This window comes from Trichoplusia ni, chromosome 5, assembly GCF_003590095.1.
Source record: "Trichoplusia ni isolate ovarian cell line Hi5 chromosome 5, tn1, whole genome shotgun sequence".
NCBI lineage: Eukaryota > Metazoa > Arthropoda > Insecta > Lepidoptera > Noctuidae > Trichoplusia > Trichoplusia ni.
In genome coordinates, this window is record NC_039482.1 from 6,343,019 (window position 1) to 6,366,087 (window position 23,069).

Sequence of the window (23,069 nt, forward strand, 5' to 3'; positions counted from 1 at the left end):
ACCAATCCACAACATGCTGGAAGGCATTTTCCTTAAAATAATTGACTTACAACAAAAAAAGCTATTTGGGTTTGACATAAACTCACAAATCCTTACATATAACTTTATTAATACCACTTTAATTAAAAGGACCTATAAACTACAGTGTTTAATCTTCAGGCTTTTCTGGTGGAGGACCGCAAGGTTGTAGCATCCTTTCCATCAGATTGAACTTAACTCGGGCCTTCGACTCATTCTCGACAATGGCAAAATAGCTTAATAAATCTGGGTGGCCCATGTAACTGCAGCAAGAATCCCTGTGTTGGTTCGTCAGCCATTCGTATTTAGTTGTGTCCGCGTGTCCTGTACCGATGTATTTGCTTTGAAGATGCTCCAATTGACTGTGAATGTTGTAACGTTCACCCATTTTGCTGGAAGTTATATTTGAGGTTACATTTTGCAATACACACAAGTTTTTGAAAAAGCAGGACTATATTCAACCTAAATTTGTAATAAGGTGATTCAAGTGTATTTACTTACCTGATTATTAATTTTAAAAGCCTTAACTACAAATAACCGCTGTTTACATAAATCTACAAACAACGGCAACAACGCTAACGCTATACACTGACAACTCAATCATTAATGTCAATTGAAAATGACATATTGACATTAGTTATGGCTTGACAACCATTCTTCCAGAAATGGCCTCTTGAATATTGGCTTACTAAAATGGGAAGTGCCCTTGTAATATTTAACAAAAATGAGAATTTATATTTTGATATAAATTAAAATTTACAAATGTGATCTATAACCTCCGTGGTCGAGTGGCGTACGCACCGGTTTCAAGGTGTCGCTAGCTCTAAGGTCCCGGGTTCGATCCCCGGTCGAGTCAATGTAAAAATTCACATTTCTACATTGTCTCGGGTCTGGGTGTTTGTGGTACCTTAGTTGTATCTGAATTCCATAACACAAGTGCTTTAGCAACTTACTTTGGGTTCAGAACAATGTATGTGATGTTGTCCGCATATATTTATTATATTTATATTTATAACTTTGTTTCAACAAAGAAGATATGGTTAGTTGTAATTTTAAACATTAATTTCAAAATAAGTTTTTTTTATTAGTCTAATAAAATGAATAAAATAATGTGGTTTCGTAATGATGATTATTGAAATGCGTAGACAGGTTCTCTGTCTACGTTGAAATGGTTTAGTTAGTTGTCTTAGCAACCGTGTTGTTATGAATCACATTTGCGAGCTTGGTTTGACAGGCGCCATATTTAAATTAGTTTGATCGATTATCTGGTTTTGGAAAGGGGTTTTACTTTATCGAGATATATTGATACCTCTCAAAACATGAATAACTTACCTAAATTAAGTGATTTAAAATTGAGTGAAGAAAAAATGCGCAAACAAGCGAAAAAAATACTGCGCCAGAAAAATTTAGAAATCTTGAAAAGACCAACGCATTTGTTTATGCATGAAAAGAGCCTATCAAAGATAGTAAGTAAAATAAAAATACGTTTTCTGTCATTATAAAACTGAGCCTCTAATTGCATGGAATGAACCATTTTATTATTTCGTTATAACGTGACCCCGGCACTAAGGTACTTTTCCAAGTTTCGTGGGGTTCACAATCATTAAAATCAAATGCTCAAACAACTTCTCGACACATCAATCAATGCTGACCCCTAGTGGGAATCAAACCTGCAACACATTACGCATAGTGCGTGGTGACCTTAGAACTTAGGACCCGGTTATCCGAGCAGTTCAAGTTTCAAGTTCACCTTACGTTTTACAAGCATGAGTACTCCTTATTTAAATATAATTATCATACTTGTTCTACATATACACGTTATTATTTTCAGCCAGTTCCTAAGAACCCTGGTCACATCCTCTACGCCTATTATCACAACAATCTGTTGACGAAAATCGAAAATCTCGAACATTTGTATAATGTCACCCATTTACACTTACAATGGAACAAAATAACAAAAATGGAGGGTTTTGACTCTTTGCATTGCCTCAAAAAACTGTACTTAGGCAACAATAAAATCAGTGTGGTAGAAAACTTGGAAGGTCTAAAGTATTTGGAAGAGTTGCATATTGAAAAACAAAACGTTGACTGTCCTGATGCGTTGTGTTTCGATCCACGAACCCTCATATACATTGGTGTGAGTATATTCGGCGTATTATTTGCTATCTATGAGCAGTCTAGTCCCAAAAACCTTGTAACGATAACGGCTAGTGTGACTGCCAAGTTCACCAAACTCTCGAGTCGCCAGACTGACCTGAGGGTCTGACTACATGTCTTAAAGAAATATTATAATGTTTGTGGAAGCGTGACAAAGCGATATACGACGTAGAGCGGCATCCCTCTTTTGCACCCGCTTTAAGCTGTGGCGGTAGACTCCCTGATGCCCAATGAGCACCATACAGGAGGATTTTAAAGAATTATAATAGATTATTAAATGATGTAACTGTTTACTCACGCGTATTTATCGGGGTAGCCCGACTAGTTTCGGACCCAACTTCGACTCGCGATCCCGCCGCGTCTGCTCATGATTAAGGACTCCGGTTGGGTCCGAAACTAGTCGGGCTACCCCGATAAATACGCGTGAGTAAACCGTTACATCATTTAATAATGAATCATTCTCACGACAGTTACTATCAATTATAATAGAACTTATGGAACTAATATAGCCAAAAAAGTTTTCTCATTTTGTAAGTAAGTAATTTTTTTTCCAGTCCTCTCTCAGAATAATCAACGTATCAGAGAATAAACTAACGGATATGGCGTGGGCGAAGCCTCTGAGACGATTGGAGGTGCTTATAGCCAAGAAGAACATGTTGCATGATTATCAGGTATTCATGTAGAATATTATATGTATTGATTATAGTAATAAAGTGCATTTCGTAACTCTACTCTTAAAAAAAAGTTTACCGTATTGAAGGCTTGTGCGTGTATTACGAATGCTTAAACGAACTTTGATGTATTTAAATTCATAGAATGTAGTTATTCAAACTTCCTCCCAAACTTAGACGGGCGAACACCTATATGGAGCACTTAATAGATGCAAAGCAAAGGGCCATCTTTGTTCCATGTTGCATTTCAGAAATTTTTCGTACGGAAGTCGAGTTTCATTGTTGATGCAAATAGATTCCTTATACTATTTACATCAAACAAGTTTTCATCGTGTTGCATATCCACAGGCTACTGCAGATGATCTATGCACATTAGTAAGCTTAGTGGACCTTAATTTCATTGGGAACCCGATGACAAAGAAACATCGATATAAAGAGACCATCATAGCAAGGTGTTCACAGCTACGTACGTTACTTCTTTCATGTTATTTTTAGTAGGTCTATGCAATTAGAATAAGTATTAAAGTTATTCTTTATTCGACTTACTGTCTTTATCTTTCATTATCCTGGATTAGAGGCTATAAGGAAAGAAGATTGTATTTAACAAATTTGCCATTATTTGTAAAAAGTACTTTGAATACGAATAATTTGAATATATATATTTACCTGAAAGATTTCATGCCTGTTGCACCTTTTGTTTTTAATAATTGATAGATCGACCTTTATAATCTCAAATGTCTGAATTTTACACAGGAATTCTAGACACAATTGCCATCCACAACACATCGAAGACGTTCATGCAGAACTTCGACAAAGTGGTACGTTTACGTCAACTGCACGAGAAGAACAAGATTGAACCGACTCGGAAGGGAGTGGACGAGTTCTTTGACCTGAACATGCTGCCAGGACCGAGGGCCCAGAGTGCTCTGTCGATTTACGAGTTCACTAACCAGAAGCCTAAAGGTAATTAAAAGTTCTGGGTTTTTTTATTTAGTTAAACACTAAACAAAACGTTGCTTAGATTTATAATTTGGAGAAAAACGATCAGTAGTAGGTTTGTTCATTCCCAAGATTTACTACGATAAAATTTTAGAAGGATTTCATGATTGGTTCTGCATCCATAAGTGATTTCAAGTTGTGAAATTTTGAGTCCAGAACACTCACTAAGAATTCGCGATCTATTGAAATGTTTTTAGATAGCATCATAATTTCGATCTATGCTGTAGTAATCGTACCAAATACCTTTGACAATGAGGAAATAAAGGATTGACATCGAACCATTGAATTGATTGAAGGAAGACGACCTAAACAATTCATATTAATTATTATAGCTTTTCTAAGTAGATCATGGGCATAATTGTATCGTTTGTACGACTATATTGACTGAATCTGACGTATTGCCAAGTTCAAGGCAGGTCTAATTGGCTTATTGTCTATCAATCCATTGATATTTACTCTATTAATATGACTTAGAACGAACCTAGACCTTGTAAGACAATCACTCAAGGATTTGTAAGGAACAACTCCAGAATCAAATTATATTTAAAAAAAAGAAACAATTTAACTAACGGTGTTTTTCACTAACCATGTTTTCCTTTCAAATTGTGGATTTCATCATATGCAAAGTGTAAAATTAGCTAGGCAAAGACCTCCAGACGTTTACTTTTCTTCTTTATTATAGTTACTGCTTTCGACTCGACGTATACGTTTGCGCCGCGAGCGTTTTGGCGGACTCGGCCAGCGCCGACTGTGAGCGAGGCTATTGCGCCCCCTATGGAGCCGCCACCACCGCCGAAACAACCTCCACAAGACACCGACGCACCACCCATTAAGGGAATCTTGAAGAAACCTATGCCAATGAAATATATATAGAGACTGATTAGTATTTTTTATTAAACAAAATCATGTGTGCCGAATTATATTATGTACCTAATTGATACAAATAAGTGTTTTTTTTCAACACATTTGATTAATTTATTGCAGTATATACCCACACCACAAACACACAGTACGGCAGGGACAAGAGCCTGCAGTGACTAGCTATAGAAAAGACGATTAGAAGCTAAGAGTGTCACAACCTTTGTTTAGCTAAACAGCAAAACGATTTTCTAATTCTCGATAAGATAGTTTATCGGCTATAGGCTTCATCATGAGGTTACCACAGTTGGTACTTGGTAAACTATGGTTTTGTTTTAAATAGAATTTACTTTTATTATTCTTTATTCGGCTCGACCGCTATTTGGTATTATCCGTTCTCAAGGTTCTCAAAGACAATCAGCTGAGCAATCTGTCAAAATTCAGTCAGTCTGTCAAAAACGAACAACAACAATGGAGTGAGATTATTAGGTTATGTTTACAACAACTTCACACAGAAACATATAAATAAAAACAATAGTCCCGAATTAGTTTTAAAATCATGAGTAACGTACTTACAGCAGCTTACGAAGTTCTAAATGACGAGTCAACTGGTAAATATTGCGTTAGATGACAAGTTAAAACTTAGCAACGACGGACGATAATATTTTTTTTCTTTTAGCTTTATATTTAGGCGAAGACATAGCAGAAACAGGCGTGTTAGAGCCTTTACAGTTCCATAGAGATTATGTAGCGAAAAATATCCCGGTTGTTATTAGAGGCGGCTGTGCGAGCTGGCCGGCCGTGTCCAAATGGAACGCAAATTATTTTAGGTAAATTAGTCATATATTTAAATTTGTGTTTCATTCAATAGAGATTAACACTGTGTGTGAGTGGCTTGTGGCAAATTCTCATGGTCTACATTAAATATGCCTGTTATAAAAATATTTTAAAGCAGTGTTGTTTTGCTGACTAACAAAACTATAAACTTGTTCATCTTTTTATTAATATTACGACCTATTCTATACTTGTATGATCAAGGAATACACACTGTATCCTATGGCATGATTAACTGCACATATCTTTTTAAAAGTCCTGTGAAACATTAATCTCTTAATAATAATATTGTTATTTCAGGGAAATAATTCCAGATAAACAAGTAACAGTAGCTATCACTCCTAATGGACTGGCTGACGGTATCACTAAGAATGACCAGGGGGAGGAGGTGTTTGTTCTGCCGTACGAGACCACTATGACCATGTCGGAGTTCTTGGATTGCTTGCAAGAGAAAAAGTGGGTTAAAATCACTGTTGTTTTATAATTGAGTTAAACTCGACTTTGCTGTGGCACAGGCACCATAATAATATAGCTTAGCTTAAAAAGCAGCTGAATAAGTTATATTCTAACAGAACTTGTATTTTGCCTCATCACAAATACAGCTCATGGCAGAGATGAGCGGAAGAAGAGGCAGGCGTTTGCACAGCTGTGGGACATTCCCACTAATAATAATAATTGATTATCACAGAATTATAATTGTATAGTACCTGTTTGTGAAATATATTTTGTAAAATTAGTGTAATATTTTTGTTTTTTACAACTTCTACTGTTATAATTAAAATTAAACATTAAAGACTTTTTTCGTAGTAACTTTCGTAATAATGGGGATAAAAAAAAATACTTATTTGAATACTTATCATTTTTATGTTCACAGAGAGAACTTTATACCATACATCCAGAAACAGAACTCCAACTTGACTTCAGAATTCCCCGAGCTGATACAGGATGTGTACACGGAGATCCCGTTTGCGAGTGAAGCCTTCAACAAAACCCCTGATGCTGTCAACTTCTGGATGGGCGATGAGAGGGCTGTCACCTCTAGTAAGTAGAACTATTTCTGTTTTTAATGTTATTTTTTCTTGGGCCGAGTTTGCACCAAATTGCATAGACAGCCGCTGCTGTGCAAGTGAAGCATTTTCGGGCATAATTACTTTTTGATCACACTAGAGCTCATCATTAGTTTTTTCAGATTCAGGGCTGACACTTTTTCTTCTTTTATTGGGATAACAAACAATCGTACAATCCACAAAAACACTTGGTTTGAAGCAGGCTTATCTCAATATTTTATTTTAATCTGTCTTTGTACTTGAGCCTATCCAAGTAAACTGTTTTAATCTGACTTTCCATCTAACAATTGAAAACACGCTCGTAGTTCTGCTTTTAAACGTTTTTGCACTTTATTTTCATAGTCATAAAGTTCATTCTTGTCTGGCACAAAAAATCAAACAACTTCACCACCTTAAAAAAATAAGAAAAAACAAGAAAACACCTATGACGACAAGCTTGTTCACAACCTAAACATCTCTTTCAGTGCACAAAGATCCCTACGAGAACATATACTGCGTGATAGACGGATTCAAAGAGTTTATACTAATACCACCAACGGACTTACCATTTGTACCATACAAGACTTTCTCCCAGGCTGAGTTCAAGTTTGATACGAGCGTTAACAAGTGGAATATTATACAGAACTTCCCTACGGATAAGGCGAAGCAGACGGACACCGAGCTGGATGTAGCCAATGATGTGGATTTGGAACCGTCTTATAAGCTACCCTGGATTTGTGTTGGTGAGTCATTATATGATGCAAAATTCACGCCTTGAGGGACTCCTGACCTGATATATGAACATTTTATTATGGATAGATTTTGTTTTTTGGATATTTGGTAGCTTCGATTTAAATTTATGGAGCTTCGGGAACCCGGGATTTTTAGTCAATTTCGCGTGTTTTTATCACGGCATAATATAATATTCATAAGCTTTTTTTAGAAGCTTTTGGGAAAAAATGTGGTTTTCCTAAAGTAGCTAAGCATTAAAGTCCACTTACTTCTTGGTATATTTATTTAAAACAAAAGTAGCAATCTATAGAATGTATAACGACGACATATATACATATACAGATTTTGCTACTTAGTTTAGGAATGCTAAAACTACAGCCTTAATGTTATTTTTCCAGACCCCCTGGCCCCAAATTACACAAAGCATCCTGAATTCAAGAAGGCCCATAAATACACAGTCCGTCTCCAAAAAGGCGACTGCTTGTATCTCCCTAGTCTATGGTTCCACCACGTCACGCAGAGCCACGGCTGCATAGCTGTCAACTATTGGTACGACATGGAGTTTGACGTCAAATACTGCTATTTCAAAATGTTGGAGAAATTGTGCGGGAAATATTAGTATTGCCATATTGAATAACACCATGAAAGCAGGCAAAGATAGGGTTGCAATGACTAAAAAGTGATAAACTGATAAGCTAATCGTTAGATTTACCAAACTTTTGAATTAGGACTTTGTAAAAACCTTGCATTATTATAAATTTTCCAACAGCATAAAACAATGTAAATAACCACATTTTATTATATTAAACACGATAGTAAGCTGGTAATATTTTTCGACTAAATGTCCTTGTACTTACATCAACAAAAAACAGCGCATTGGTTTTGCCAACTTAAGGTAAACTTCACAATTTATATTAATATTATAACTGTACTAAATGTACAACTAGCAATAGTAACTACCTAAAATAAATTGTTATTATTTATTAAGTTACCGAAATTTGTAACACCAAATAATTTATAAATAAGAGTTGTTAATAAAAGCCTTTGAGACGGTACATTATTTTATTAAACAGAGCAAAAGTAACGTGATAAATGTTATTGACACTGGTTTCAGGTATCTCGAGCGATTGTGTTTTAAGCCGACCAAACGAACATTCTGGAACAAACATATGTATATCTGTATTATTAGAAGGTCGTCTTCTGTGCAACTTAGATACAAAAGTTTTTCAGTGACCAATGGTGTTTTAAGACTGAGGGCACAAAAAAGTGCACGGATAGCAGAGTGGTCAATCGTCCGTCGTTATAGATGTCGTTTCTTAACCGACTTCAAAATGGGGAGGGTAACAATTCGGTCAGTATTATTACTTCAGGGGTCGGGCATATTTTGTTGCCTAAGAGCTACTTGCACTCAAAAATACCATTACCAAAACAGTCTTAAAACTGTTTTCCAACTGTAACGCACGCGGGACCACTTCGATGTCTTGTCAGATACCAGCAAGCGATAAATATTTGATTTCTATAGAACTACCTAGTATAAAATCATCTGCTATAACTAAGGTTCCCTGAGTAAGTCGGCAAAAAGTATCTACGTTAGCGTAGTAGTTACTTATAGGAAAGTTGTTGATTAGAGGAATAAAGTTGTTAAAATAAATTTGAACGTTTGAACTGAGTTGATGCTGACCGGGTATCTTACCATGATATCGGGGTAGACGTTGGACCGCGGGCTGAGGTAGTCCATCTTGCAGAGTCCTCGCGGCGAGCACACGCCCACCTTGTTGCGCGCCACGCACACGGAGCCCGGCGGCCACGCGCGCACCCACGTCAGGTTGCACGCGTAGCCCTCGCATAAGCGGACTGTCACGTTCGCTGTTACAAACACCGGGAAACTACAATTTGCTCCTGGATATAGTATGTACAGGCATTTTCCGGAACAGTTTACGTACGTAAGTGTATTTTGAAAGTGACAAACCACTGCTGCAGTTGGAATGCTTGCTACTTGCTACTAATTATGTTACTGACTATTGGCGACCTTTGGGCAAAATAAAGACACTATGTGAGTGCTCGATCGTTGTAACTAATATGAAAAGTCTAATCTGTACCTGTTGGTACCGAAACTCAGCAAAACAATTCCACTCGTTGCCTCTCATGAAACATTATGCCCATCAGAATCCATGCAAAAGGTAGGTACGTAGGTCGTACAAAGGCAACATTTTTCGCGATGCGACACTCCCAAATTCCTCGACAACATTTGCTTTCTTTATTTGCCACACTTACACCGACCTAGCTACTATTTGCCTTATAAGAAGTACATCTTAAGACCTTACGTCCTCTATAGTCCTCATCAGGCCAGCCCATAGGTAGCGTGTGGTCACTGGCGAGACTCTCGCGCGCCGCCTCCTCCGCCGACACGCACTGCTCGCTGCCGTCCAGAAGCCGCAGCTTGCAGCAGATGCCGCATAGATTTAGCTCCCCCACCAACGAACCCTGGACATATTATTCAGGTTACCATTTAATAATAACACAGTTATAATAACAAATCTAGCATGTGCTTAATCCGTCCATGACTGTCCAAAATTTTTCAACGCCCTGGCTATTCAATTACTGAGCAAAACTTATTTATGTATAGTGAACTCTTTTAATCATTTATTCCTAAGCTCGGTTATTGCATTCCAGATTTCATTGTTTAGAATTCAGGTTTCTTGATGATGTTTTTCTTTACCGTTTGTGTGAAGATTTTGTGACACTTAATTGAGAAAGTATACCACGTGGAAGCTTGCTTACGTGACAGTGGTACTAGCATCCTTTGGGTTCGGACTTGCAACGTCGTGCAACCGCATCCATTTATAGAACCGTAAAGCCATCACAAAACTAATCAGTCTAAGAACTATCCCAAACCTGCATAAAGCCACTGATGGGCGCTCTCTTAGCGCAGGGGCACTCCTTGAGGCCGAGCCTGGCGCACTCGGCCGCGTGGCAGGAGCCGTCGGGCAGGCACCGCCCGCCCAGACCACACCGGCATTCCGACGACAGGTGGCTACATGTGCATTCTTGTTCCTGGGTTGAGCAATCCTGTATGAAAGATATTGGATTTGTAGATGTTTTCTTTAGATCTACGTTTTTTTGAGACTGTTTTTTCTTAATTCAGATCCTAGACCTTAGGTCTACATCGGAATTGTCCGAAAAGGTTATCCAACCAACGGTACCCGAAGGGCAAAAGGAAGGAACATGGGTTTTCGGTTTCCGCTCAACCGAAAGCAGAAGGACTCATTTGACGATTTTTATCAGAAGACAAAACCTAAAAAAGAAACTAAACTAAGTAGGTAACTGTTGCTTCATGCTAAAGCGCTCGAATTTAATTATAATAATATATAAAGGAAACTAACAACCTAGATCAGCACAAAGACTAACACTGACAAATTGAAATATCAAGAACTGGGTTTACTCGAGAGATTCAGAAAACAATTACTACTCCAATATTTTACTTTAACTTAACCTACTTAAAATAAAGCCACGCAGAAAGCGTAACAATTTGTAAAGGATTATAATAAAATCAATGGAAAAGACAAGGGCAAGGTCCAATGGATCTAAACAATTTGGGTCGCTATGCCAAAAGGTTTAGCAACGACGTCGTAACAGGACGGCCCCTTTAAACAAACTCGGGAGATTGAACGTCGCTGACAATTACAACATCGGCACGTTCAGACTTATGGGATAAACAGTACAGCGGGTGGACAGGGTTGTACAATCGAGTTCATTCGTAAATGGCAATTAAAAAAAAATCTGGTGTTGGAAAGCTTAATGAATTGTTTAGGTAGGACATCCCTTCTTCCCATTTTTGTTCTGATGTAGGAGAGATAACGTGTAGTGTAGAACGTCCTCAAGCAGGGTGGAGTGATTATCTGCGCAAGATGGCCGGAACTGGATGCGAGCAACCGAAGATGGCGTGCAATTGGGGAGGGCCTAAGTCCAACAGTGGACGAATATGGGCTGATGATGATGCATTTATGATGATATGACACGTGTAAAAAAAGACTATTATTGATTCTAATATTGACCGAAACTGAATGCTGTCTAAGCCGCTTATTTGACATAATATTTTGCACATTTTTGATGTCCATTTATTTTAGTTGTCTGATAAAAGCAACAATTTAATGAACTCAACTGTACCTAAATAGTTAGGAACCAGAGTGGTTCAAAGTCTTGAGCTTAAAGATTGTCACGAATTCTGGAGGCTGTTGATTTAGACTTAAGTTAAATTTCTTTTCTTATAGATAGCTGCGTCACGCGGTATTAACGGCGTAGTTACCGTCGATAAACAGTTCCAAAATATAGTAGAAGAAGTATTCAATGTATACCTACAAGTAGAGAACATTATCTATATCGGTTTAGTGAATTACATCTATAAAAGTAAATAGTTTGGGTGGTTTGAATTAGATTTTTTGGTCCATTAATTTCAGAAGTCACAAGTATAGAATTTGATATTAACGACTATAATAATAATGATGAATGTCAATTGTTGACACACTGCGACACAAAAATTAAATTTTAAGTAACATGCAGAATCAGGCACTCAGACTCAAAACGAGCATACATGAACCATACAAACACTTTTCCAAGCGAGGATTGAACCCACGACACATCGCACTCAGTAGTTTTGCGGTTATGAACTTTACCACACGGCTATCCGTGCAATCTATCTAAAAACCTGAATTCGTATCGTTTCTCTAAATCATTACGTAGCTGTATTTAAATCCAGTTTTTCATTTCATTTACAATAAACGTAGAATGACGTAATTAGTTCACAACCTTGCTCAAAAACTCTATTATATAAACATTAGTAGCTACAGATAAGTCACAAGTACATTGACACACCCACTTTTAGCTATTTAACGATTTAAAAACTATTAACAAAAATGACATATGTCATTCAGTCACCGTTAATATTCTATTTTCGAAAATAACTTTGTGGATCGGTAACCATCTATTTTGTTTCGGGGCACACTTTACATCGTTTAATTACAATTAGTGTGCCACCACACTAATGGGTTTACGAATTGACTTTTGGACCGTCACGTGACCTTCGCTCGCTTGATGCACGATTTACAATGCCCTACTGCTTTACCTGATTAACCTAACCGATCAACGAAATAGGTACCTAGGTTCTAACTGCCGTGTTAAAGAAATGACCCTTTAGTGTCTTTGACATTGACAAATGTAGAGACATATTTTTAGATCGCTACTTAGCTTTAAATCGTTCCATGTAGGTTTATATATTTAAACAAAATATTTGTAATTTAGCTCCATAGACATCTTAGGCTTATTTGTAAGAACTTTCAAAATAGTACGTCAACTTAAACGTAATATTTAAACTTTACTTAAACAACTACTCAGGCATCAACTACAAACCATTAATAAGTCTACAAAGCGCAATAAAACTACAAGTGAATAAATAAATGAATTTATTGCCACAAATTACAATCACTCAAATTATTTAATACATTAATTATTACACAAAAATGTACATAGCCAAAGGATAAACAAACGACACAATAACAAAAACACAACACCAAAATGTAAAAAGCCATAACACTTTACATTCTCTTTAAAAAATACAATGATTTTAATTTATTAAACACCGTGTCGTATTGGTCAACTATCTTCAGAAGTAAGAAATGGATATTGGACTAATCTTGTACTTTTAAGGTAAATAAAAACTACTTCGGATCGCGATTAATGGGATGATTCACAAATAGAATAATATCGCATAGCGTATGAGATGATTTACCAAATTCGAATGCATTTCTAAGTCAAAGAGGTTTGGCTTGTTTTAGCTCTGAGAAATGAGTTGCATAAGCTTTGGTTTAATGTGTACTAGTCAGTCGGCGGTCCTGAAGTTATTTCAAGTCTTATAGGTTGTTAGTATTTATACTATCTTGACTTAATTTAACTAATACCCCGACTTATTTTGCACATACTGCTTACGCTTTCTTGCGATTTAGATTTCATTTCATTTCTGTTAAGTTCCTGTCCATTCTAAGAGCGATCTTTTGACAGGTCATAAAATTAACCCTAAAGTGAAGAACAAGGCGCTTAAAGTAAAATATGATTTTGGTTAAGGCTCATTTGTTTGAGTTAAAGTGAAAATAGATGTAGAATACATGGCCGATTTTCAATCGCCAGATAGCGTTAACGTATTGACAGCTTTTATAGAAAACATGTCAAACGGCCACATTTATTCCGCTGATAGAAGAGTAGGTCGTAGTTTTGTATCTACCAATCAATTTAAGGATAGCCAAATATCCCATTTATCCATCACAATACGACACGGCGTCAAAAAATAAACAGATCAAAAATAAAAATGAACGACTATACGTAGGAAGATAGTTATTACGATTATACTACTAACAATACCACTCTTAACGAGGTCAGCGAGCTGGCACTTGTGAGTGCAGCAGAGTCCTTGTGACGGGTGGCACATGGCGGACGGGGCTACTGAACAGCCCTCCTTGTGTAGGGTCCTGTGGAGGGCAGAATATGTTAAAGATGGTGACAGGTTGGTGGAGAATGCTACCAGCTAGAGTCGCGTAGAGCATACGAGAGCGAACCCTGGACTCTAGGTTGAGTAGTAGAAGGGGGGGCCTGTGGTGGTTTCGGTCGGTGGAAGTCCGACATCCCCATGCCGCGCCCTCGAAGTGGGTCGAAGTCGTTAGCCCGGAAAAAAAATGTCAGCATGCCACAGAAGATATCGTTCTGATCCGCGTTTTGAGCTAAAAACCAACTATTTTTTCAACCAAGATCGAATTTTTGTAAGCGGAAAATTCAGACTACCGGTATGATTCAAAGATTAAATGAATTCAGTTGCATAGTAGGTACCAAAATGGCTTCCTATAGAAACGAACTAGCAACGATCTCCATTACTTATCCATAGTTTATTTCCAGCGCTAGAATAGCACCTGAATTCATTTCATCACACGAACTTTTCAGGGTAGAGTCAGGTTTTAGGTAATAAGGGTTGATATTTACCCCTCTTCGAAGACGAGCGCCCCTCCCCCGCGCGGCGTGCAGCACGGGTCCTTGTGGATGCAGCGAGACGGCAGCCCGCAGTCACAGGCCTCGCCTTCCTCCACGATACCTGATATTATTGATGATTGATAAAGATATCAGAATTTCAACTTCATTCATTATTCAATTTCAAAAGCTAATAATTTAAAGTGGATTTGCAGGTAAACTTTTTTTCAATTTATATAGGTACCCTCGCCTCGCCTAAAAAGATAAGGTGTATTTAAAACAAAAAACATGTAATTTCGTTGGTCTTTTCCCCACCGAAATTACAATCACAAGACAAAACGTCCATCCAAATCCACACACCTCATATTTACGCTACATCTCATATCATATCTTACCATTCCCGCAATAAGGTCGATCTTCCTCCACCAGACAATAGCTCATACTACTTAAAGTGGCGGCAATTAATCGCTTGCTGCATAGCGAGAACTCGAAGTTCATCCCGTTCTCGGCCGTGGAGGACTGCGAGCCCATGAGATGTCCGCGACACTCGGGGTTCGGGAAGTTGTCGTCGTGGTGCGCGCCGAAACTGTGGCCTGGAGGTGGAGTAAAGGTGTGCTTTTTTTACGTGTAGCTAAGTAATTGTTTGGTAATTACCGTGAGGACGATTCAAACTTTATTGATAGTGATCGACCCGTTGATCGTCGGCTCATGATACTGACTACCTTTGGGATCTAAACTAGTCAGGCGATTAATCGTTGGGTACTCGTTCAATCGTCTGAATAGCGGTAGTCTTGTAAGTCGTTACAAAATTGTACGTTTGTTACAGTTTTTTCTTAAGTTTGTTTAAAGTTAATTGAATTACATATTTAATCAAATTCTTCCTTTTGGAATAATTGAAACACATTTTGAAATTCATTAGATCCGTAATTTTATACATGAAAGCAGCAAAATACTTTCTCACTTCAACATTCCCTCAATTATCCTCAGTATACTTAAATATGGAACTAAAGTTACCTACCCATTTCATGAGCGAGTGTGAGAGCAGCGATTCTCTCCGGCACTCTGCCCTTTTCCTCCGTGGTGGCGTGTGCTATAGCCAGCGTGTTGAACGAGCGGCCGTACGCGCGCCGGTCGCACAGCCCGCCTGCAGCGCCGCCCATGCCGCCGCCCAGAGACGTGAAACTAATAAATAAGAATAGGCCTTAGATAAGCATGACTGCACGAGTGTTAAAGTTAACCACGACAAACCCACTATGCGACGTGCCACATGTTCCATCTCCGCACACAAGCGTAAGTTCTCGTTTGTTTGATCCACAAATGCTTGTACTGAATCTATGTCTGTGTGCATGTGACTTGAATGTTTGTGAAATCCTCCGGACCCAAGGATGAAATGTAAAGTTACATTTTCCGAGCTACGTCCGCCGTATTCGGACCTCGAGATAGTAAATATTGGTTCAGACAATAAATATATTGACACTATCCGCTTTCTTCCCTGAGGGACAAGTATCCATGAGTATTCTCCCGTATAAATCCCTCTTATTAGCAATACTTAGTACACAGCGCTGATGTCATAAAATCAAAGAAGTCAAATTAAAACTTCTCATACCTCAAACCCAGTGTCCTGTTATGGAAGGCGTGTCCTGAGAAGGCGACTCCGAGGCACACTTCGGACAGACGCCGTAGCCGCGCGAACCTCATCAGGTAGTTTCGTCCGTCTATCGCCTTGTCCGTCAGCAGGTCGCCGAATACTCGAGTGTTCGTATCCGTCGATGTTAATACTAGGATGTACTTTACTGAGAACCCTAGTATAAAGTGGAATGTCTTATTTTATGCTGAATTTATTCACCAATGTAACAATTTTATTTTAGTTCTTACACGTTTATTTTAAGTTAAGTTTATTGCTAGCTAGCTAAAATACAAAGCTAGGGACTTCCAGATCACAGTATAGCAAGTCACCCCCTCCCCAATTCCATTAAAAAAAAGGATTTAATAAACCTAATCAATTATACGAAGTTTAAGCCCTTTTTCCCCAGTTACCTACAAAATAAGTGGGTATCAATGGATCCAAAGGTAGTTATTGCACGAGCTTCAACTTTTAATAAACAGAATATCTGTGTTATCATCAAATATCAACATTTCAAACTGACTACTCCTACTAAACTAACCTATATTATCAGGCAAGCCATCCTCATTGAAATCAGCATTCCTGAATATGATGTCAGCCTGAGCGACCGCGTGCATCATCCGCCGCACCACGTGGTTGAGGCTGGAGTTGGCGTCCTTTAATCAAATCAAAAAGGTTGGGCACTTACTTGTTTAAGTTATTAACTAATCATAAACAATGTCGTGAGTCTTTTAAACAATCATATTCATGAACGTATGATTCATTTGAACCATTTCGGAGGTCGCATGCGTTGGTTAACATGAAAACTCCTGCTACAGTATTCAACAGCTGGAAATATGTACTCAAGTAAATATTTAGGTTCGTAAAACCGGAAGAACAATTTAGTCCGTTTACCCTGTACCTAAGCGAAGTATGTTGTTCTGGATCCAAATTGTCCTTTATTTAAAGACCGGCGGGAAACTCCATGAGTTTCACCTTACCTTCTCGAAGAATTCCTTGTCAGCCAGCAGCAGTAGGTCGCAGATCCTAGCACGGGCGACGCCGGGCACCCTCTTGCGTTCCTCTAGCCGGTACGGGAAGAAAGGGACTCGTTCTATCGTGTTGTACTGAAAGAACGGTGCTAAGTTAGACTTTTGGATGCTTAGATGTAAATTTGGATAAGGCCTACTATTACTATGGAAGCTACAATGTTTTTTGTCGCAGTTGGTTCTGATAGTTTCGTTAGAAATCTAGGAGTTACCATTCTTCTCTCTCTCGTTATGTGAGAAAGCAGAAAATGACGTAAGTAGGGGGTCTACTTACGTCATTTACGTTTGTTTCCTATGGCTTGAGCCAAAATACCATAATAAATTAAATTTAAGAGGCAAGAATTCAATCAGAAGTCATTCTAGTGAGCGTATTTTTTGGGAAGAACGCGAACGTTACTCGCATTCCGCATCTCGCAATAGCACATCTCATCTTTTCTAAGACCATCATCATCGTGTACACTATTCATATTCATAAAATATTTCATGCATAAGTATAGGCTACGTACGTTTAAAAATGTAATAAGTAACAATTAAAGCAGTTTCTATAATAAAATGTGCATCAATCAAACATCACACGCTCGACAATGGCGTGTCAACACCAGTAGGACACGTGAACGATATCAATATTATCGTTTTCAATTAATAACTTTGTTGGACTACTATTGTTAAATACGTACATGGCCTACACTTGTAGACAATAGGTCAGGCACGAGCTTGCTCCAATTGCTATCGAGATTACACTATCAATGTATATTAAACATGTTTAAAAACATGGGATGACTGCACGTATGGATGAGTGGTTGAGGTCACCACGATAAACCCATGTGAGTGACGTGTCGCGGGTTCGATCCCCGCGTAGGATTAGGGTTTATGTGATCTATAAATGTCTCGAATCATGGTGTCATTGTGATGTTTGTGAAATCCCCGCGACGCAAGGAGTGCGGGAGAAGTAATATTATAAATAAAATATTTTTGGCATGAGTTCTTATCTGTACATAATAAACACAGCCACTGCAGCCAAGATTTTTAAATGTATGGAAAATTGGAAATGCCTACTTGTTTCTCGTAACTTCGACCTATCATCTCCATGCATGTTTTTGCCGATAGCGATTGGAGACATGTCACTTGACTGGCCATATAGGTCCATGTCTGCCTATGTTGCCAGCAGCTCTGCCTAAAATCAGGGCAGCGCTATCACTATAAGAAGCCATCATCTTCACCTGATCACCTGTGCATGTTCGCGTCTCGCCCGCGGCGCCGCCATGTTGTCATTTTCGAAGGCGCCAAAAAACTTCTTCGGATCGTCGTGGCCGTAAGGGTCTGCGTGGAGAGTTCTGTTGCCTTAACACAAAAATATATAAATTATATACTTACAATATTTACAAGATTTTGTTTAGGAGGCCTACCGCCAAATCTTAAAGTATTATTTTTCTTCAACTGCAAAGCGTTACTTTAAGGGGTGGTTACGCCCTTCGTAATACGAGACAGTATAATTTTCTGACAACCAACTATTATGGTCAACAAGCCCATCTGATCTCCGGAAAAATGAGAGCTTATGGCTCTAGCCAATTTCCTTCCATAAAAAAATAGAAAAACAGCTTAGCACCCTTAATTACTTGGAATACCTTACTTCAGAAGACTTTGTAACGTAAGATCATGCTTCAATTTCCTCTAAAAAGACAAGCATAAAACTTTGCGTAAGTAATCAGGGTAAGATAACAAGTTGTCTTTGGGTTTGAACTGTTACAGTAACAGGAACTTATCAGAATTTTACATACTCGACTTTGATAAGTATAGCATATTAATACAGTAAAGGAAAATGCTTTATATTAATGTGAATTCCAGGATGTAAGTGTTTTGAGGAAAAAAGTCGAATAGCGTTGACGACTACGACGATCTACTACGGTCAAATCTATGAAGTAAAATGATTCCCGAAAAAAAAAAAAAAACGTGGAAACTTTATGAAACATGAGGTTATGGTACATACGGCTACGTATCTGAAAGGTAAAAATGGAACTCTAGAAACTAGTGAACAACTTGTGAATAATCATAATTGTCAAAAAATGCTGCCGTTTAAACAATAAAATAACAAAAAATTTAAAGGGCAAAATTAGTTTCTCTTTAGCTGTTTATATGGAACGCCCCTAACCATGTTTTTTTCTTTATCATACGTTCTAGATAACTTTCAGCTAAAACAGCTACAAAACAGTTTTTAAAACTACATACCAATGTGCAGAACTCCGTAGAACTGATGATCGTCTCCGATGTAGCCCTCAGCGGTGCCTGACGATGGCTGTTCCACGGGGAACCCGAACGCCATGGTGATGTCAGCCAGGGGCGTGTCGTGGACAGTCGGCAGCCCTTCATCCGGGTCCTCAGGGTCCAGGAGTAAGGCCGAGTGGTGGGATGCCAGGTGTGAGGACCCTGAATGGATGGAACGAATTTTAGTACTACTATCTTATTGGTTTCCGGCGGTATTTTTCTTTGCAAATAGGTTTACGAGAACTTCGTCTTGTAATAAATTATTTTTTGATGACGAAGAGGATTCGTACTTGTAAATTTAAATAATATGTTCCTTCTGCCTTCTACTGCAGATAATCTAACTTAGACTTCTATTTATTTATACTTCTTATACATAAATATATGTATAAAAGGCGTACAATAAGCTTGAGGTATTCTCAACCAGTCAACAGGTGATGCAGAGATATCAAAAAGCAATGTAACTACCATTGGCAAGGTGTGAGGTACACTATATACTACATATATAGTTACATTCTCTCACTAAACAATCTTATTTGAAGTAATAAATACCTACATTGACCTACACCTATAGGGTAGCAAGTAGTTGGCTAACTAGTCGTCCACTGTTTATTATAAGTAATGCCAACAATTGCAAAAGTATTTCTGCTGTATTTAGTTAAAGATTCTTGTAGATCTCTATTGGTCCATTAAACTGGTGATCTACATAAGACAATGCTACAAACATCCCTACAGCTATCGACTAGAATCCAAAGTCTACCTATAGGATGTGGCTTCAGGCACAGCAGATGAGCTTCCTTCCCAAACTTGGCTTCGGCCAGCTGATAGCCATACGCACTGCAGATGGAGTCCGCCTTGTGCTGGTTACTAGTTATGTCTCCTCCCGTCACCCTGAACAGAAGGTACGCGCAGATCACAAGTATAGGTGTCATGGCATAATTTTGAATTTTACCAAGCCATTGCAAAAATGTGATTATGTTGTGTCAGATTGACGGGTTAGGTTTTTCTGGGTGATGTGCTATTTGAGGTTTTGATGAAAAGGTTGTTTGGTGAAATTACTTTTAAAGGTTTAGAACTTTTATTTTGTAGGAAAGAGAAAATTATACAATTTGTAAGTCGACGTCCGATTTATCTAAGGTAGATCCTGAGATTTAGAGTTACAGTAAACCGAAAATATAAGCATGATGCCGAAAGATAAGCTAGTTAGAATGTAGAAAAATAGATGAAAATGGAGAGAAAAAGTAAGGCTTTTGTTACGATTTAAAATATTCTTGAAGGTAACCACCACATGCAAAAGTAATAAGATTTCAGGCAAAAGCCATACAAATTCAACAAATTACATTGATACTTAAACACATCTCTTCCTATATGCATCCCTATAAAAAAACAGCATAAAACCTCCTTTAAGGCTCCAACTTCATACTGAAGCACAAAATAATAACCAGTTTCGAAGCTGTACCCACTTAATAATGGCCAAAGCTCATCACTTGTCAGAATTAGACGTTAATAGTCGATAAATAATTATAATACGAATGTTTGACGTGTGTGAGTTGAAACTAACAGCCTAATAGCTACGTATTATGCAAGTGACATCTTAATGGCGGGACTCTCGTATAAATTGAATGATAATTAAATTCTGTATAAATAAACGCCTACATTTCTAAGTGTATTGGTGAAGAGATGTGTTTGTCTGTTTGTAAGATATTACACTAAATTATTGATCTGTGAACGAGGAGGTAATTTGGGAAGTGACGTGAGGATACCTCCTTTATATTATAATTGTTTTATATCTTGAAAATTCCAGCTTCGCTATAGTAGATTACTAAGGAATTAGGTCGCAAACCAAGCTCGCTTCTTAAACATTGACTCTAATATTGTTAATCGTTCGGTAGCTGAAATCATGGACCATGCTTATGATTAATTTTTATATAGACCTTAATACAGCTCTTTACTTTGACAAAATTTTCTTTTTAAGTACCTGTTAAACGTTATACATAAATATTTGTAATAAGTCTTAGCGAAAGATCCAAAGGTCAAATAGTACCGGTTTTTACTTGACCAGTGTTGACCACATGATATATTACCATCGTCTGCTCACGTGTTTACTCTCCTTATTCATTGAAATAACATTTTTTGTGGCCACTTTCACTCACTCTTACCTTATTAAAAAAAAACACATTTCGTACTCATTTCATCTAGAATTGAGCGGTTTGTAAATTACAGTACAAGATTTAATACTTTGCCAAGGTTTACAAAAAGTCTGTGACTCTGGATTGTGATAACTAAAACATAACTAAGTTAAACTATTTAATATTGATTTTCTTTAAATTGAGAAAAGCTTCAGACGCAATGATGACGTAACGAAGCGGTTTACACTCCAATACGAAGAACTTCAAAATATATGAACTCTATCTTAAAAGATCATTGGGACTGTAATAATACTCAACTTTTTAATGTTCCACTAGCAGCTCACGGGGCTACTAGAAAACATGAATTAAGGAAGCCATAAAACTAAAAATGGTTTAAAAGGCAGACACATATCTTCGTTACAACAAGCATATCCTTACTAAATCCAAGTATATCCATCGTTAACTCGAAACAAACTATATATAAATTAATTAGCTCACGTAAAGTTTAGTAAAAAGCTTACATCGAAGCAATGTCGTGTGAGGCACATTAGGACGACGATTCACAAATGCACAATCAGACTCCCTACCATGATGACTTAAAACCAGACACCCGTCGTTGTGGGAGCAAGATAGCGCTCTACTTTACGGATACCGGTGTCCCGCTTCTACAAAAGCAATAGTTCTGATTGAGGAGGACGTCGTAAAGGTAAAGTTGAACGTCAAATATAGGTAACATTTACATGAACTGAAGTTAAATGTTTCTGAGAACGGAAACGGCGGGCTTTTTTTAGAACTGTGAGTAACTTAGCACCTTTGATCGGTAATTCAAAGATTACTAAGTTAGTTTTCAATTGCTTTTAGTGACGGGAATAGGCTGTTGCTTACTTTAAGTCAATTCTGGAATTTCATTGTCGGGAAGTTTATTTGGATTGAAGATGTAGAGACGTTTTGGAACGAATGTAGAAGTCAAAAATCTTAATTCCTTTTATGAGTCATACATTTACTTAGAAAATGGAAAAAGTACATGATTTTTTTCGCAACTTAGAATTTCCTCGGTTTATTGAAAGTAGAAGAGTATACTATACTTACGCTGTCGCTTATTACAACTTATAAGAAGAAAAGCGCCTTTATTGGACTCACAGTTGCCATGGCAAAAGATTTACTTGAGTTATAAAGAGAATTATGCACAGCTATTAGTGTAGTAATTATAATAAGTGAAATTGTATATTGATAAATAAAATCTCAAAGAAATTAATCACGTACGCGATTCATCACGACACCCCGAAGTACAAGCGTTGCGTTTAACAAAAAGTGATTAGCATATTTTCATTAATCCCACATAAATCTATGAGAAAAGTACCGTTGGCACTTTGGTACCGCTACGTGGTGCCATCTGTTCTAAGTTATGTGAAATCTCGGCTATAATTTATTGGCGCCAAGCATGACTACCGCGACTGGCGCTTGCGCTGCTTACACGCGAACCAGTCTATTTTTAACTGACAATACTTAGATCTATAATTAGAAAAAGCTAGCCTTACGCTTTAGTTTTATTTGCAGGCTTTACGAGTGGTTCGTATTGCCTATTTTGTATCATTGCATTAACTTTGTCTGTGGGTTCAAATGAAATTGTTAGTGTAAGTGTTCTTAATAACACATCTTATCAATAGTAGGTAATTATCATTTTAATGATCTGGTTTTTTCACTTG

The 23,069-nt window shown here is 37.7% G+C and overlaps 3 protein-coding genes across 4 annotated transcripts; 1 reads left to right on the top strand and 2 right to left on the bottom strand.

Moving 5' to 3' along the window:
* Window positions 1-89: 89 nt before the first annotated feature.
* Window positions 90-631, bottom strand: LOC113494217 (splicing factor 3B subunit 5). Its single transcript, XM_026872448.1, has 2 exons — window positions 520-631; window positions 90-410 (listed from the first exon to the last, which is right to left on the bottom strand). The coding sequence occupies exon 2, from the start codon at window positions 404-406 to the stop codon at window positions 149-151; it is 258 nt and encodes an 85-aa protein (XP_026728249.1). The 5' UTR covers window positions 407-410; window positions 520-631; the 3' UTR covers window positions 90-148.
* A 579-nt stretch (window positions 632-1,210) lies between these two features.
* Window positions 1,211-8,368, top strand: LOC113494218. Its single transcript, XM_026872449.1, has 10 exons — window positions 1,211-1,484; window positions 1,850-2,155; window positions 2,730-2,846; window positions 3,195-3,312; window positions 3,600-3,809; window positions 4,528-4,612; window positions 5,838-5,993; window positions 6,412-6,578; window positions 7,069-7,326; window positions 7,714-8,368. Exons 1-10 carry the CDS (start codon window positions 1,338-1,340, stop codon window positions 7,932-7,934), a joined length of 1,785 nt encoding a protein of 594 aa, XP_026728250.1. The 5' UTR covers window positions 1,211-1,337; the 3' UTR covers window positions 7,935-8,368.
* LOC113494213 (disintegrin and metalloproteinase domain-containing protein 10-like) lies at window positions 8,366-21,320 on the bottom strand. 2 transcript variants are annotated; one of them, XM_026872440.1, is made up of 14 exons: window positions 19,995-21,320; window positions 19,202-19,399; window positions 18,204-18,316; window positions 16,928-17,053; window positions 16,489-16,603; window positions 15,930-16,125; window positions 15,342-15,505; window positions 14,719-14,916; window positions 14,339-14,447; window positions 13,722-13,833; window positions 10,211-10,369; window positions 9,640-9,799; window positions 9,009-9,181; window positions 8,366-8,471 (listed from the first exon to the last, which is right to left on the bottom strand). In XM_026872440.1, the coding sequence occupies exons 1-14, from the start codon at window positions 20,164-20,166 to the stop codon at window positions 8,373-8,375; spliced, it is 2,094 nt and encodes a 697-aa protein (XP_026728241.1). In that variant the 5' UTR covers window positions 20,167-21,320; the 3' UTR covers window positions 8,366-8,372. The 2 variants fall into 2 exon arrangements, with proteins under 2 accessions (XP_026728241.1, XP_026728240.1); XM_026872439.1 differs by having other exon boundaries at window positions 10,211-10,384.
* Window positions 21,321-23,069: the final 1,749 nt, after the last annotated feature.

Bases quoted from the DNA above. Each gene is read 5' to 3' on its own strand.
- LOC113494217 (XM_026872448.1), bottom strand. From the start codon at position 406: ATGGGTGAACGTTACAACATTCACAGTCAATTGGAGCATCTTCAAAGC.
- LOC113494218 (XM_026872449.1), top strand. From the start codon at position 1,338: ATGAATAACTTACCTAAATTAAGTGATTTAAAATTGAGTGAAGAAAAA. The intron at 3,313-3,599 runs GTACGTTACTTC...AATTTTACACAG, and splicing joins AGCAAGGTGTTCACAGCTAC to GAATTCTAGACACAATTGCC. The intron at 6,579-7,068 runs GTAAGTAGAACT...CATCTCTTTCAG, and splicing joins TGAGAGGGCTGTCACCTCTA to TGCACAAAGATCCCTACGAG.
- LOC113494213 (XM_026872439.1), bottom strand. From the start codon at position 20,166: ATGACACCTATACTTGTGATCTGCGCGTACCTTCTGTTCAGGGTGACG. The intron at 14,917-15,341 runs GTAGGTAACTTT...CTCCACCTCCAG, and splicing joins CACACTCGCTCATGAAATGG to GCCACAGTTTCGGCGCGCAC. The intron at 13,834-14,338 runs GTAAATATCAAC...TGCCCTCCACAG, and splicing joins GCGCTCGTCTTCGAAGAGGG to GACCCTACACAAGGAGGGCT.